Source organism: Vanellus vanellus (genome assembly GCF_965231255.1).
Source record: "Vanellus vanellus genome assembly, chromosome: 2".
Classification (NCBI taxonomy): domain Eukaryota; kingdom Metazoa; phylum Chordata; class Aves; order Charadriiformes; family Charadriidae; genus Vanellus; species Vanellus vanellus.
Window position 1 is genome coordinate 141,584,751 of NC_138906.1, and position 14,507 is coordinate 141,599,257.

Sequence of the window (14,507 nt, forward strand, 5' to 3'; positions counted from 1 at the left end):
TCTTACCCGGGAAGGCAATATATGTCGCCTCTAACTCTAAAGGGACTCTATGAGATTAACTCAGATGTAAACATCAACATATGGTCAGATTAATTCCACCCACTCAAGTCTTCTGGCTTCTGACTTAAGTCTTTTCATTTAAGTCAGTGGCAAAACATTAATTATAAAAGTACAAGATATGGACTTAAGTGACACATACACAAAAACAGGGAGAATTGAACTAGAGACTTAACCTTGTCCACTACAACAAAACATTTTGCACAAAACAATACTGTTCTTTTAATTTCGCTGGTTCTTTTTGATTTTTCTGTTTTCATCTTTTTTCCCAACCTGATGTTTTAGCCATAGATATTTCCAGGTATTGGTGTTAGCTGCTCAGCACTTTTTGAAGCCCAAGCCACTTAGGAAGGAGTCTAAATATAGATCAAAAACATTTTGGCCTCAAGAACATATGGTTTAAACATTTGAAGTGAAGAACTGTCAGGATAGAACGCAAATTATTCTTTAGGCTTCAGAATAGAGATATTGTAGAAAATCTTTCATTATTTAGTCATATACTATTCCTAAAAAAGTCATATATAGTATTATCTTATATTTTAGGATTATCTTCTATTCTTCTACTTTTGCAACAACAATCCTTTAAATTTCTGCCTAATATATAAATAAATAGATAATTACTGTAAAATTCCTGTCTCATTCTCTCAGGAAACCATGACAACATCCATAGTAATTGGCAACATAATGTTTCAGATTCTGTTTGCCCCTGAAAAGGAAGGGGAAAGGAGACGACAGCACTTAATAATATTCTATAGAACATCCTTGGGAAAAGTCAGGTTTCCTAAAGCTGCTATTTTAGTGAAAAAGTCTCCATTAAGTGGTCCTAGCAGCAAAGAGGGATTCTAAGATCTCTGGATCACATGGAAGTTGGAGTGCTAAGCCTGGTGCCTGCTTTAAATGACGGAAATGACACTTTGCATTTAAAGGGACAATTTGAGGATCATAGATAGTTTCTCTTTCCTAAATCATTTCTACTAGCAGATCAAACTGAAAAGAAAAAAAATCAAATTATTAATTCATTAGGTGATTTTTTAGTTGTGAATTGATTTTGACTTATTTGCAATAATAAAGGTGATTTTCTCTTTTTTTAACCCAACGTACTAAGAGTATTGCTTTTCACAAGCTCTCCATAGCAAGTAATCTTTCAAGAGCCTGAAATTCAGTCTCTGGTGTGAAATCTCATTGGTCATAAGGTAGTTTATTTGTTATTAGCATTTGTTTTATTAGTATTATTTTTATATCACACCTTTTAAGGAAATATTTCCCTTTTGTAAGCTGATGAAGAACACATAAAAAGATGCATAGGGGATAAGAAAAAAAAAAGCACTGAATATGTTAAATTATTTCCTTTTTTTCCCCCTTCTCTATAACTTTCTCTCATGTATAAGAACTATATGAAGCTTGCTTAGATTCAGGACTCAAATATAAAGTCTGCTAAGCTTCTTTCGAAGAGGAGAAAAGGTTAAGGTAGGAGCTAGGTTTATTTATTTGTTGTGTGTGAGGTGTTACTTTTTTTTTTTTTCCTTGTCATTCCCACACAGTAACCATGTGTGAGGGGTTATGGAATAATAAAAATAATCATGAAGCAGCTGGCCAACATTTTATGTATACTTTCATTCAAAATACATCTGTTTGCCTGAACAAAAAAGCCTCCCCAATGATATTTTCTAACATACTGCAGGGGAAAAAAAAAAAGGAAAAAAAAAAAAACCAAACAACTCCAAAAAACATTGTGTTGGAAGTACTTACACTTTGGTGTCCCAACATTGTTAGTTTCAACTTATTAATCATTTTAACAAACATTTTTCAGCTAATTTTCCTCATATTAACTTAGTACACTTAATATACTAATTCAAGTGTTTGTCCAAATGAATCCAGTTTGGGAAGATAAACTTATCTTCATTGTTGTATAAACAGTTGTTTCAGACAAAGACATCTTTGAAAAAAAAAATAAAAACATGGCAGTTCTTTTTCTGTGAATGTAGGTGCAATTGTTGCCAAAATTGTCTGCAAGGATCCATTCTGCCTTTCAGCTAGAGGTTTCCTTGGCAGTAAAGTTGATGTAACAGACAATGTGAACTTTCCTCATTTATTTCCATGCAGAGTCAGCCAGCTTCATTTTAACACTTTTCATTAGCAAGATAGGCTGGCTGATCACAAACTGAGGCAGATGGCAAATGCAAACAGTTTGTTCTACTGGCCCTAGTACGTGGGAAATAACCTCCAGTTGCAGTTTGAATGGATAACTGAGTTTGCAACGGCCCTAACCCCTCCACGTAGGCTTGCGATGATCTATGTTTACCTATACCATGATGGAAGGAACATGCAATTTAGTGGCTCAGGTTACACCACCTTTTTTGGTTTACGACCTGCATTATGACCATCTCTGTTTGGCTATTAAGCCCCAGTGTAAATACAACCTTTCTTCTATAGACACAAAAAGCACAATGTAAGATGTGTGTAACAGTCTACCTTTCCGTTATAATTAAGAATATCACAAAGTCTGTCTTCTTGACATATTCTTCAGCTTCTCTTTTAGTTTGCTTAATAGCGCCCTTGGCAATTTTAGGCCAAGAAGGATGCTGAGAGCATGATATTGCACACTGATAACCCCTGGGATGTAGCAGCCAGCTAAACACACATCTAGAACATGGGGCTGGATATATCCATAAGACTACTTTCACTGACTGCCAGCGTTTAACAGATTTCCCTTTTAATGACATGTAAATGAAGTGCTTTTCTCAAAGCTGAAAGGGTGCTCCATGAAAGCTAAAAAACTCCTCCCCCAAAATAATAAAAATGAGGTCATTACCTTGCCAACAGTTCATACTTTCCATCATCTGCTTTCCAGCCAGTAAATGGGGTCTAGGAGCCAGATCCTCTTCTCCTGTCTGTATAGCCCTATGTCTAACGACTGAGTCCTCGCAAGCCAGCCAGGGCCATTGACGGTTTATTTTTTAATCATTCTCCATCTCTTCAACAACTGAAAGGGATCTTTCTATTCTCGAGTGCAGCTTTGCATCCTATGATAATACTTTCAAGGACAGATTTTATGTAGCAGACACTGGATGTTTCAGACTTAACATTTTATGTAAGGTCTTGGGGTGACGGGATATGGAAAAGGTGGGCATACGCACACCAACCAAGTGTAATCCGTGGAAGGTTTGACAGGGACAGATTACCCGTTAAATTCTTTCAGCACAACATGCCCTTACTGACGGGGAAAGACTGGTTTGCTTTTTAAATACTGGAAGCTTTGAGGTTTAGCAATAGAAAGTGTCATCTGTGTTAGTTGACTCCTGAATTAAATTGGATTTCAGGGGGGATGGTGAAACAAAAAGAATCAATCGTTACTCCATTTGTCTGCAACTTGCAAAGTTCTTTTAAATATTATCCCGACATCTTCACCATCGTGTGACGTTATAAATGTAATAGTTGGCTTTTGCCATGTTTTATAATATTGCTAATTCTTTCATTTTGCACTCAAATAGATTCAGTTTAAAATAGAAGTTGTGCTTCCTTAATCTTAAACTATATATAAACAAAGCTGTAACTCAACAGGCTAGGTCTCTTTATCCTGGAAACAAGATATGACAGAGGCCCATAAAATTATGAGTGGTATAGATAAAATGATTAGGAAATTACCTCCTCGCAATATAAGCACCAGTCTACCTGAAGGGAATTTATCAATGGCATGTTCAAAATTCAGAAAGAGGTAGTTTTTCACGTCTGCTTAAACTATAGAGCGCATTGCCACAGGATGTTGTGGATACCAAAGGCTTACATGAGTTCAAATAGAGATTACACCAATTCATGAAAGGAAATCCCTCAAAGGCTATTAAACACAAAAATATGGCCTGTGGCTCAGAAATTCAATGAGCTGCAGATTGCTGGAAGCTAAGAGGGAGTATGCTGGGGTTTTGTTGCCATATGTTTGCCCTTCTCTTATTCTCTTCCCTAGGTATCTGTCAGTAGCCGTAACTGGAGATAGGATATTTTGTAGGATAACCTTTGATCTGAACCCATGTTGGCAATTCTGTGTTAAACAGTATATACACAAGTATAATACAAATTCAAAGAAGATATTAATCTTCTACATATTTATCCTAGTACAGAACCGGAAAACAAGCATGTGGCGACTGCAAGGTCACGCCGCTTGGATACAGATGAAATTTGATATTGATGAGAGCTCATTAAATCAATTAAGAGCACTATGCTTTATGAAATTAAAGTCACACTAATACTGTAATAAAGACCTTCCTTTAATCTGAAATGCTTGGCTTGCTTTATGCCTAACCACCGCATACGACATGAGCACAGTTTGAGACACAGAGCTCCCTTAGGAGACTCAGTTTTCACAACTCCACTGGTTCATATTTCCAGCAGCATATATCTCCTGCACTGTGTCAACCACACCGTCAGCCAAAAGAAATTTACTACAAGTTGATCTATGCAGTTCAGAGATCAGGATTTTCATAAATTTTTCTTGGCTGCCAACGCAATGCCCACAGCAGAATCTATGCACTAACTAGAGTCCAAGTACATTACACTAAATACTGTATTTTCATTAAGTCCAAGAAGCTTTTACTTGGCAATCTCCAAACAGCATGGTACAAAGTGACAGGTTTGTTTTTTTTCTTTTTATTGCCTGCAAAATTTGAATAACTTTTTGAATGTTGGAGAGTTAACAAAAAAAAAAAAAAAAAAAAAAGATGAATTCTTGAAGTTTTGGGTTTGTTTTCCCAAAGCCCAATTTCATGTATATATAAGTTACAAATATTCCACATGAATGTAAGTACTCTGTGGTAATAGTTCCCTTACATTTAAATGTAACTACTCTAAAAACATCTATTACTTCTGTAATGGAGTTTCACTTGCCATTATTTATTGTATAGTCTTTGATGGAAGAACAGTTTTCTGCAGTATTTCAGTATGGTACAGTAGCTGTCTTGGTAAATTTGCTACAGAGGTAAAAAAAAAATGATGCATTTTACTTTGTTTTCTATTTCTCTTGCAGATATGAATATGAAGATAAGAGCATCAAACTACTGTTACGGATCTACAGCATTTATCTAAGGAGAACATAAACTTAGCTGTTGCCAAATATTTTCTGCCACTGGAAGACACAGTTCTATGGTCAGATTTTAGCCAGTAATTGGTACATTAAGTATCGTGTCTAATGTGCTTGAAATCTAAGCTCCCAAGAAATCCTTGTTTTCCCCAAGAGCTACTTCTAAATCTTGCTCTGTTTTAAAAAGCTGCACTTCTGTAAGTAGGTCAATCTTAAATTAATCTAGTTAAAAGTAGTGCACCCTCCATTCAAACTGGTTTAACACTCCCTTAAATAGGCTTAGATGCATTCAGTAATTTCCCAGAAAAAATAACTGCTTTAAACGAGGTTTGAACTAACTTAAGTGCATGTAGCTAGACAAATGGGAAATCAATTTTGATAAACCAATGAAATTCTTGAAATAAAGGCAAGAGTTTATGCCTTAAGTTAGAGATGTTTATCTTCTGACAGATAGCAAAAATGTTTTCATAGACTCTCAGGTGAAAAAAGGAAATATATAAGTTAAAAGGCCATGAAATATATGATGATATGTATTAGTAAAGGATTTTGCTTGCTATTAGAACATAGTGCATATATCTGCGTCCATGATGGCCCTTTCTCTGAACGTCTTCGTTTCTGCTCTCTCTGCCATAATTTTTAGAATTCTGAGAGGTTTCCTATATTTAATAAGAATTATGTTTCTAATAAATCATGTAATAAATCTAGGGAAAAGAGATTGGTGGAAAATATGTAAGGCAATAGTGAGGAAGAAGAACAGATACATCTCAATCACTATTCCCAACTGATAGTAATAGTCTGTGTTTCATTCAACATGCAGGTAGCAGTGACTATTAACTGCAAAATTCATCACAGTTCTTCTCCTGCCACTATCTGCCAGAATGAAACTTTTGAGCATAGTCACTGATTCAGGAACCTGACTTTGACAGGTTGGCATTGCTAGGGAATATCAGAATGTTAAACACACTTGATCCATGAAATGGCCCTTAGGGTTTGCCAACAGAACTAGTCAAGATACACAGATTTCGGAAGGTGAAACACCTTTAACCGAGGTCACTGTTCAGAAGGCTGTTTTCAGACTCTATCTGTCCCTCTCTTGGGTCTTACTTCAGAAATGGTGAAGGGTCTGAGATCCATTTAGCTTTTGAAACAGTCCACTTTTAAAATACTGAGAAAACTACAAACTAAACTGAGAATAGTTCTTGTCCTCTCCAAGGCCTTACAAGGGATTCCTCAAAAAAAAAAACCCAAAACAAACAAAAAAACAAACAAGCAAATAACAATTCCTGTCCAAAATACAGCAGCTAATGATCCTATAATAAGGGACGTATATCTACTTCATTATTGCAGAAACAGCCCCCGCTGTGTAGACTGCATTTAGCAGCTCTTAGATCAAATATTGCCTCCTCTTTTTCTCAAAATTCTGTTATGGGATCATAGGCAACCTTCTGCCACAGGAACGAGGCAATAAAATAACATCTAGTGAGTCCTGTATATGTGTTTTGACTTCTTTCTAATTTGTATTTTCTGAAGGATACATAGGAAAACTGGCCTACTGAAAATTTTTGTGGTTTTAATACTACATGCTATTAACAAGGCAGAGTTACAAGGTAAGTCCTATTCCTAATTGCATCATTGTGGAAATACACCTTCCATTTTTTTCCAGTAGAAAACATCTAGGCTCAGCAGACATTATTAACAGCTTTCAAAAGGCTGTTGCTCAAAGTTAGAACAAAATATGGAGAGTATAAGTAGAAACAATAATTGACAGCCTTCTGACAGGGAAAGCATCTTATCTACAAGACCCTGTGAACGTGTATGGCCTATCATGCTGCAGTAATGTGGAGGATAGGGGAGGAGGAGGACACTATAGGCTCTAAGGCTTAACAACTTCATAATGAAGCAGATCTTCCAGAAATCTAGCACGCTACTTGTTCTACCAGAATCTGATGCTACAGCCTCTAAGTATATTGCAGTGCATCAAAAAATTTCAATGCTGCATATTTAATAATGCACAGATAAAGATAATATGTGGGAGAGGCTAACAAGAGCCTGTTAAGGCTAACAAGAACACCACTTTCAGTTTTCGTACGGGAAGACAGGGCACAGGACAGGATTTCTCTGCTAGCTACTAGAAGAATTACAACAGAGACAGTCCCTATCCCCCCCTGCTCCCTGGCAGTGACTTTGAATTTCATCACAGTGATTTGAAATATTGCAATTGAAAAAAATACTTTGAAAAAGATTTTTGTTGAGGATTTTGACAATACAATATCTCAGAAATATTGCCATTCTTAGCAAGAAGTCATTGTCCATTTCTGGATTTAGCTACATTATTCACTGTCCATAAATTTTCCATTCAAAAAATGAGGTGATATATATCACCTAAATGTATTGGAGTACTGGGAACAATGAAATCTCTCCCTAGACTCAAGCCTGGCACATTAAGATTCCTTTCTTTCCCTTTTTTTTTCTCTCCACTTATTTTTCTTTCTAGCACTTAAGTTCATATGAAAATAAAGATTTAATTTTTCTTTAATAAGTGCTAATTTTACAGATAGCTACTTATGTAACTTGATCTTCATCTCCTGTTTATTCTTTTCTCTTTTTACCTCTTTAAGGGTACATATTGTGAAACGTTTTCCTGTGATATTCCTATCCTTTTTGATTTGCTATTCCTGAACAGTGTTTCACCTTCAGTGTTTGTTTCCTCCATCCTCTTCTTCTACTATAGTTGCTAATTACCAGAATAATCTGAGTTTTAGCTGAATTGCCCAGGAGCACAAGGTACTTCATAAGATGCATGAAGAAACCATGCTGTCCCAAATAATTTACAAACCTAAGGCTCTCATCTCACACTGAAGCCTGGATAAGCAGACCATAAAGGAAATGGGGTCTATTATAGGTGGAAAAAGCCTACTGCCACAGAACAACTTGAAAAGTAGATGTCCTAAAAGAACAAGTGGAACATGAAAGCTGACTGGAGGAAGGCGACAGTCTAATGCATACAAACACTTTGTCCGAAGTATTGGAAGACTACCATTTCCCTACCTTGCAAAAAAACACCAATCACCTTTTATCCTCACGTATATCCCTCCTTCCCTAGCAAAAGAAATTCTGTCCTTGCTTCCATTGATGTTGTTTCTTGTCTTTTTTTTCTGGCCAATACTCTGGCATCATCTGCAGCACTACGGAAGGAAACTCAGAGAAAAGACCTCTACAGCTCAGCTGTAGTTAAGGTTCCAGCTGTGCTCTGCTTACAGGGCATTATGAAAGCAAAGAAATACATCATTTTAGTGAGCCTGCAAGTGTTAAATTGTACAACAGGAGTTTTTTCCCCAAGCAACGGGCCCATTAGCCTTTACTCCTACAAGACTCTTATTCATTCTTCAGAATGAGGGAGCAGTCAAAGCACAGATATCTTCCCCCAAACATGGTTGATAAGATAAGTCTGTGATCCACAAAAACATACCACTGAAGTGAGAACAAAGGAAAGTAGTACTGCACTGTGGAGATGATGTATTCCTACTGGAACTTTCAGTCTAGAACATTATTAAAACCAAGCAAAACACAAGAAAATCAAGCAAACTTGATAAGAAAAAAACAACAACAACAACAACAACAAAAAAAAAAAAAAAAAACAAACAAAACCAAGCACAAACCAAACACCAAACCTAATGTATGAAGACACTGCAATTAACTACTCAGGATAAATTAACTTAGGAATTAACTATTGTCAGAATACTGAATATGTATATCATTCCTTATTTGGAATGAATATTATTTTTAAAAGGATAGCAATTTATGAAAGCATTTCAAGTTGCCTGCCTTTTCTGAAGTAGACAGTATGCAAATTGTTTTCATTAGCAGAACAGTACAAGGTGGAAAATGAGGCTAGTACTTTTCAAGAGGAACTTATACTTGCATTTTTGCTGCTAAATAACCAAGTTGGTCTGTGTTTTCAAATCATTCTGGGATAACAGAATAGGAATCCGAGAAAATCAGCCCTTTGGGGCAAGAGTTAATTTAAAAATAAAAATAAATCACCAAATCTTTTTCCCCTTCTATTGGATTTCTAATAACACTACATGAAGATGACTATTGGACTATTGGAGCAATGAGCCTTAAAAAAAATTACATTCACATGGGAAAAATGACTCATAGCCAAGTTCATAAATATATTTTTCAACCTTCTGCTTTTCTGTGCTCTGAGACTGAGCTCAAGGTGATAGGCAGCTTAAGAGAGCTGTAAGTCTTTTCTTCCTGTCAATCCCAAATAGCATGCTCGTCTATTTTTTCCGCATGGAAATTTTTTCCAGTCACAAAAAGAAAATCCGGACATCCCTTCAAGATTCCTAGATATAAGCTAATGCAGTGAGATCATCAGCAGAACTTGGCCTACCTGATAACTGGATGTCACCAATCAGACAAACAGGCACTCTGCATATACAGATCAACTGCATATACGTTGCTATTTCTAGAGTTACCATGACAAAAGGCTTTTCTCTGGACAATAGCTATGAGTTAAGATCCACGGTTCATACCATCTCAACAATGAAACTAGGAGTTGCCAAAATTCTGCAGAAATATTGTGTTGGTAAGATATTTATTTTAATTGTCATGTATCATGCACAAATTTTCCAGTCATAAAATATCCTGGGTTTTCTACCTTGACTATTCCATTCTAACAGGAATACGACTCCTTCAAAAAAGTACATATGGGCACACCAAAATGCATAAGCTATTAAATTTGCAAAATAAATATTCAGTAACACCTATTAAACCTTCATGATACAGGTAGCAAAACTTTTTTATTATAAAAGGTTAATGTTCTAAGACACATAAAAGCATATTTTTAGCAATAGGCTCATTTTTCTTTCACTTGATTTTTCTTCCTTCAAAATATCTTAAATTTCATTAATACAAGAAAGAGCCTTTGAAAACTGCTCTACAAAACTCAACCACAAAAAGGCATATAAAGACACGAGTGGCTTTTTGCATTCTGCAAATTGTTAGTTAGAGAGGGAGATAGCCAGAAGTTTGCACACTTTCATCCAGACTAAAAGAATCCATATGTGAAACTGCTCCCAAAGAGTTACCACATTTTAAATTGACACCTTGACTTCAACGTACACGTGCCTGTAGATTTTCCTGAGTGCTTGAAGTAATAGCTCCAAAACCACAGAACATTATGTGCAGTGTTGGTCTCCCACTGAGAGAAAAACACCTTAATTTAGCCTCACCCTGTTGTGACTGACTATGTACCTGAACTGCACAAACGGAAGATTCCCACTGTTATTTCTTTGAGCTAAACTTGTGAAAAGGGCAAATATGAGCAGTGCAATACCACAGATTTTGCTCCGGTAAAGAATCTAGGGCTTGGTCCACAAGAAATAAGCTCCTTGAACCCAGACTGCTACTAAGGGCTTTCAGAGTGCAGTACGCGGCACTCGCTTCACTGACGCTGGCACTGCAGAAGTATTGCACCATCAGAACAGTCACGATACCATATTTATACTCCCGAAATATTAACTTAAAGCTTTGTTGCAAACTCCAGGCTACAAATACTGCTGCATAAAAAGCTCTGGATTTTACTTGGAAGATCTCAGGTGATAAAGGGAAAGGAAAGGAATTAGATAGAGCCTCTCATTGTTCACAAATTCAGTGTAACATTGAAATACACAGTTCTGCTCTTCTTGTTGTCTTTTGTATGCCAGAAACATCCTCTTTTGTACATCATTGTTTGCTGGAGAGACTCACTCAAACTCGATGTAACTGGTTTAGAGAGATTTACTAGGACATCTGAGGCTGCTTGGAACCAAAACCTGTCAAAGCATCAAACACAGAATATGTCTACACAAAACCTCTTCTTTGATCCTCTTTTCCAGAGATGCAAGGCTAGTTTTAAATTAGTTTTCCTAGATAGTGGCAGTAATTTAGTCACATGAACTGGGAGCTCAGAAAGGGCCAGATTACAGTTCTGTGAAGAGTACCTTTAAAGAATACCTTTAATCTTGATTTGATCAATTTTAAGTATGTCACCTGCACTGTGCAGTCACTTATTTGACTACGGGGAATGTACAACTTAAGTATGTCGGAATTATTGTTGGAATTAACAATTCCAAAAGATGTTCAACTGTTATTGGGAAACATGAACTCTGTTTTTGGAATGGCATCTTTAAGAGTTGACTTTAAATGCTGCCATTGCATCACCATAAAGAAAAACGGGAGAGGATTAGGTTTTAGGTACATTAGTATCCACTGTATTGGTGGGTAGCCTCAGTTGTTCTTGACCTCTCTTATATCAATGCTAAAGAACATTCCACATTTTCCCTAAACCTAAATAAGATCTATATGGCAAACAATTTCAAAATTAAAGTAGTTTACGTAAACATGCAACATCACAATGTTTGAAGGAACACAGAGGTTCCTAAGAAGAATTCAATGTTTTTCAAGAGAAACACATTTTCATACTGTGACTTACATTTAGACAGAAATTTTTCTGCCTCAGAATCTGATAGACCAATCAACTGAAGATGTTTCTGAAGTAATGCGAACTCAGGAAAGAAAACTATGTGACTTTAGGGACGGGGAAGCATGAAAATGTTAGCTGAAAATTCATGCCATTTATTGTTTTGTCAGTGTAAACTGAAATCTTGTCTTACCATCATGATTGGGATTTCCCAAAGTCCATGGCTCATCTGAGTCAAAATGCGTGTCTCCCCCAATCCCCGGCCCAGGGAAATATGCATGAGCCAAAAATCCTCCCTCCCCATCAAAGGGAGAACTGTCTCCATGGAAACCTGATGCAAAAATGATTGTAATATCCACGTCCCTCTTGCCGTTTTCTAATTCAATATAAGGAACTTCTTCAAATGTTAGAGGAGTTACATTCTGCCACACATCGAAGGCACGGCGAATGGCTTTACGAGTTTCAGCATCACCTACTTTTGGAGTGACGTTCTTGATGCTGAAAGAAACAAAGAAACATTAAATAGATTAAATGTGACAGAGTGGTAAGTGGCACTGCTTACATATATTTTCCCCTTATTATTAAAAGCACTGTGCTTTTAATAAAACATGTTAGTCTGGCATTATATCCTTTAAGAGGAGCATTTTTAAACAAGCTGGTGTGAAATTATTGTGTCAATCTGTGTAGCCCTTTACGCTAGAACTTATTATATGTTAGTTAGGTTACTCTCAGCAGTACAAAAATCTTATTTTTAGAAGATTAAAAATATTTTAAAATGAAAAATTCTTAACAGTGGGATAACCAGATTAATCAACCACTGACTGTTTACCTCCTGGACCACAATTAGAATCCATCACAGCTAAAGAACAGCATGTCTTTTCTGATCAAAAGAAAAATGTTTCAAGTTAAATGAAATTTTAACCTCTTAGTGAGCCCATTAACAACAGCAGAGCTCCATACTGTGACCACCAACCACTATTCAGAAAGCCTTAAAAACAGTTCTTGTTGCATTTGTAACTGGATAGATAATTCCTTATCAGAAACAAAGCCTTTTTATTTCAATACAGGCTACGACGGCCTTTTACATTCTGATTACTTCTATAAATCTTGCATAAAAATGTAGAATTCACCAGAGAAATCATTTTATGGAAGACAACTATGTGCTAATTCAGAAATACATCTTTAAACAGAAATTTCAGTCTCCACTACTTCTTCAAATGACACACATAAGAGAAAGGCAAAAAACATCAGAAGTACAGTTGAGTTCAGAGTCAAAGTTACTAGTAAATTATAATGGAATCATCTTTAAAAAAAAAAACTTCTTTAATTATTTTTATTATTGAATTTGAGAAAATAATGGCAATAATCGATTTCAGATCTGACCAATTTCCTCCATCATTTTTACTTGATTCATATGGCCAGCAAAAACTGTTAGGTTTGTCTCTGTTCTGAAACTGCTCCAATCATATTCTCTTTGTTCATTTGACATGTGCTTGACTGAAAGTCCAGCACAAATTTCAGAAATTACATAGTTCTAAAGTATATGTAAGATTTATGTAAGTTTACACAGCATGGCATGTTAATGGAGAACAAAAATATTTTCATGAATAAACCTGGAATGATTGATTTGTTTGGTGCATTAAATGTGCTTGATTATATGGTATTGTAAGTTTATATAAATGGAAATAAATCCTTGAAGTCTAATTTTACAAATTTGACTTCACACACATAATACTTTGTTCATACACTCATGTAGAAAATATGAAGTTACCTATTTTGACTTCCACTCAAAAATATTCTTGTATTGAGTCCAATACTGCTAGTCCAAACAAAGCATTATTTCTTTATGGCGAGTATGTATGTTCCAAAGAGATATCAAGGCAGATTAGAAGATAGTTTACTCTAGAGAATCCACTGCTTCCCTTGATCCAAAGGTGATTTAACCAGTCATAACATACTTGTGCCTATTCTCTTGTTTGCCTGTCTTGTAACATTATTTCTTGCTCTGCCTTTTTCTTTCACATAGAGGAGCTTTAAGAACATCCCCCCCCCCAAAAAAAGACATTCAAAAGCCATTTCTGCACATCAGTCATTACCTTTTTATTGTCTCTTTGAAATGAAAAGTTTGAACTCTTTAAATCTCTTATTATGAGACATTTTATCCAGTCTATTAAATATTTTCTGTGATTTTTATTGAACTCACTCCAATTTTGCAATGTTCTCTTAAAACTGACTCTGAACTACAATGTACTGCTGTACTCTGTACTGTTCTCATGGTCAGAGAGAAAAAGTCCTCTGATCTGTAGGCATAGCCTTACCCTATATGATGTAAATGTCATGTGATTCAAATCGCTTTGTATGATGTCCTTTCTTCATAGTTGTTTACTCATCAGTGTTGTGTTCATTTTCAGGTGTTTAAAAAAAATATTTGATGCACAGGACCAACCATCAATCCCTGCAGAGCCCCTCTCTGAAAGCTCTCTCCTTTGTTAAATACTCTTTTGAGATGCTTTGGTTAACAAGTTCATAAACTACTCATCCTGTGCCCCTCGAGAAGGTACAGTATTTTACAACCAGGCACTAAATCAAAACACCTCACAAAGGCACACTTAGCCACTACCAAAACCTTGACAACAGTTAACCTGTTGCTATGCTAAGAATACCACTTACAAAGCTGATGAGTTTTCTCTTAGTCAGTCCTGCGGGTGTGCTCTCTAAAGCACATAAATTGGCTCAAGCAGAGCTCATTGAAGGATTAGAGCCTTTGTTATTTGCTACCTATAATGAATACAGCAAATGAATCAACAGGCTTTCATAGAAAATAGAGTATGTTTAGTAAAAATGGTATTTTGATGTAGGAAAAGTTCATCTGAAAGATACAGTTTGTAATTTTTTTATTGTTTTATATTT

At 35.9% G+C, this 14,507-nt stretch overlaps 1 protein-coding gene across 1 annotated transcript in view; it reads right to left on the reverse strand.

Moving 5' to 3' along the window:
• Positions 1 to 14,507, reverse strand: part of MMP16 (matrix metallopeptidase 16) — a gene marked incomplete at both ends in the record, with an annotated part of 182,756 nt that overhangs the window by 58,210 nt on the left and 110,039 nt on the right. The window contains one exon of the mRNA XM_082479026.1: positions 11,791 to 12,095. Coding sequence (XP_082335152.1) covers positions 11,791 to 12,095 — 305 coding nt within the window. The remainder of the gene's footprint in view (positions 1 to 11,790; positions 12,096 to 14,507) is intronic.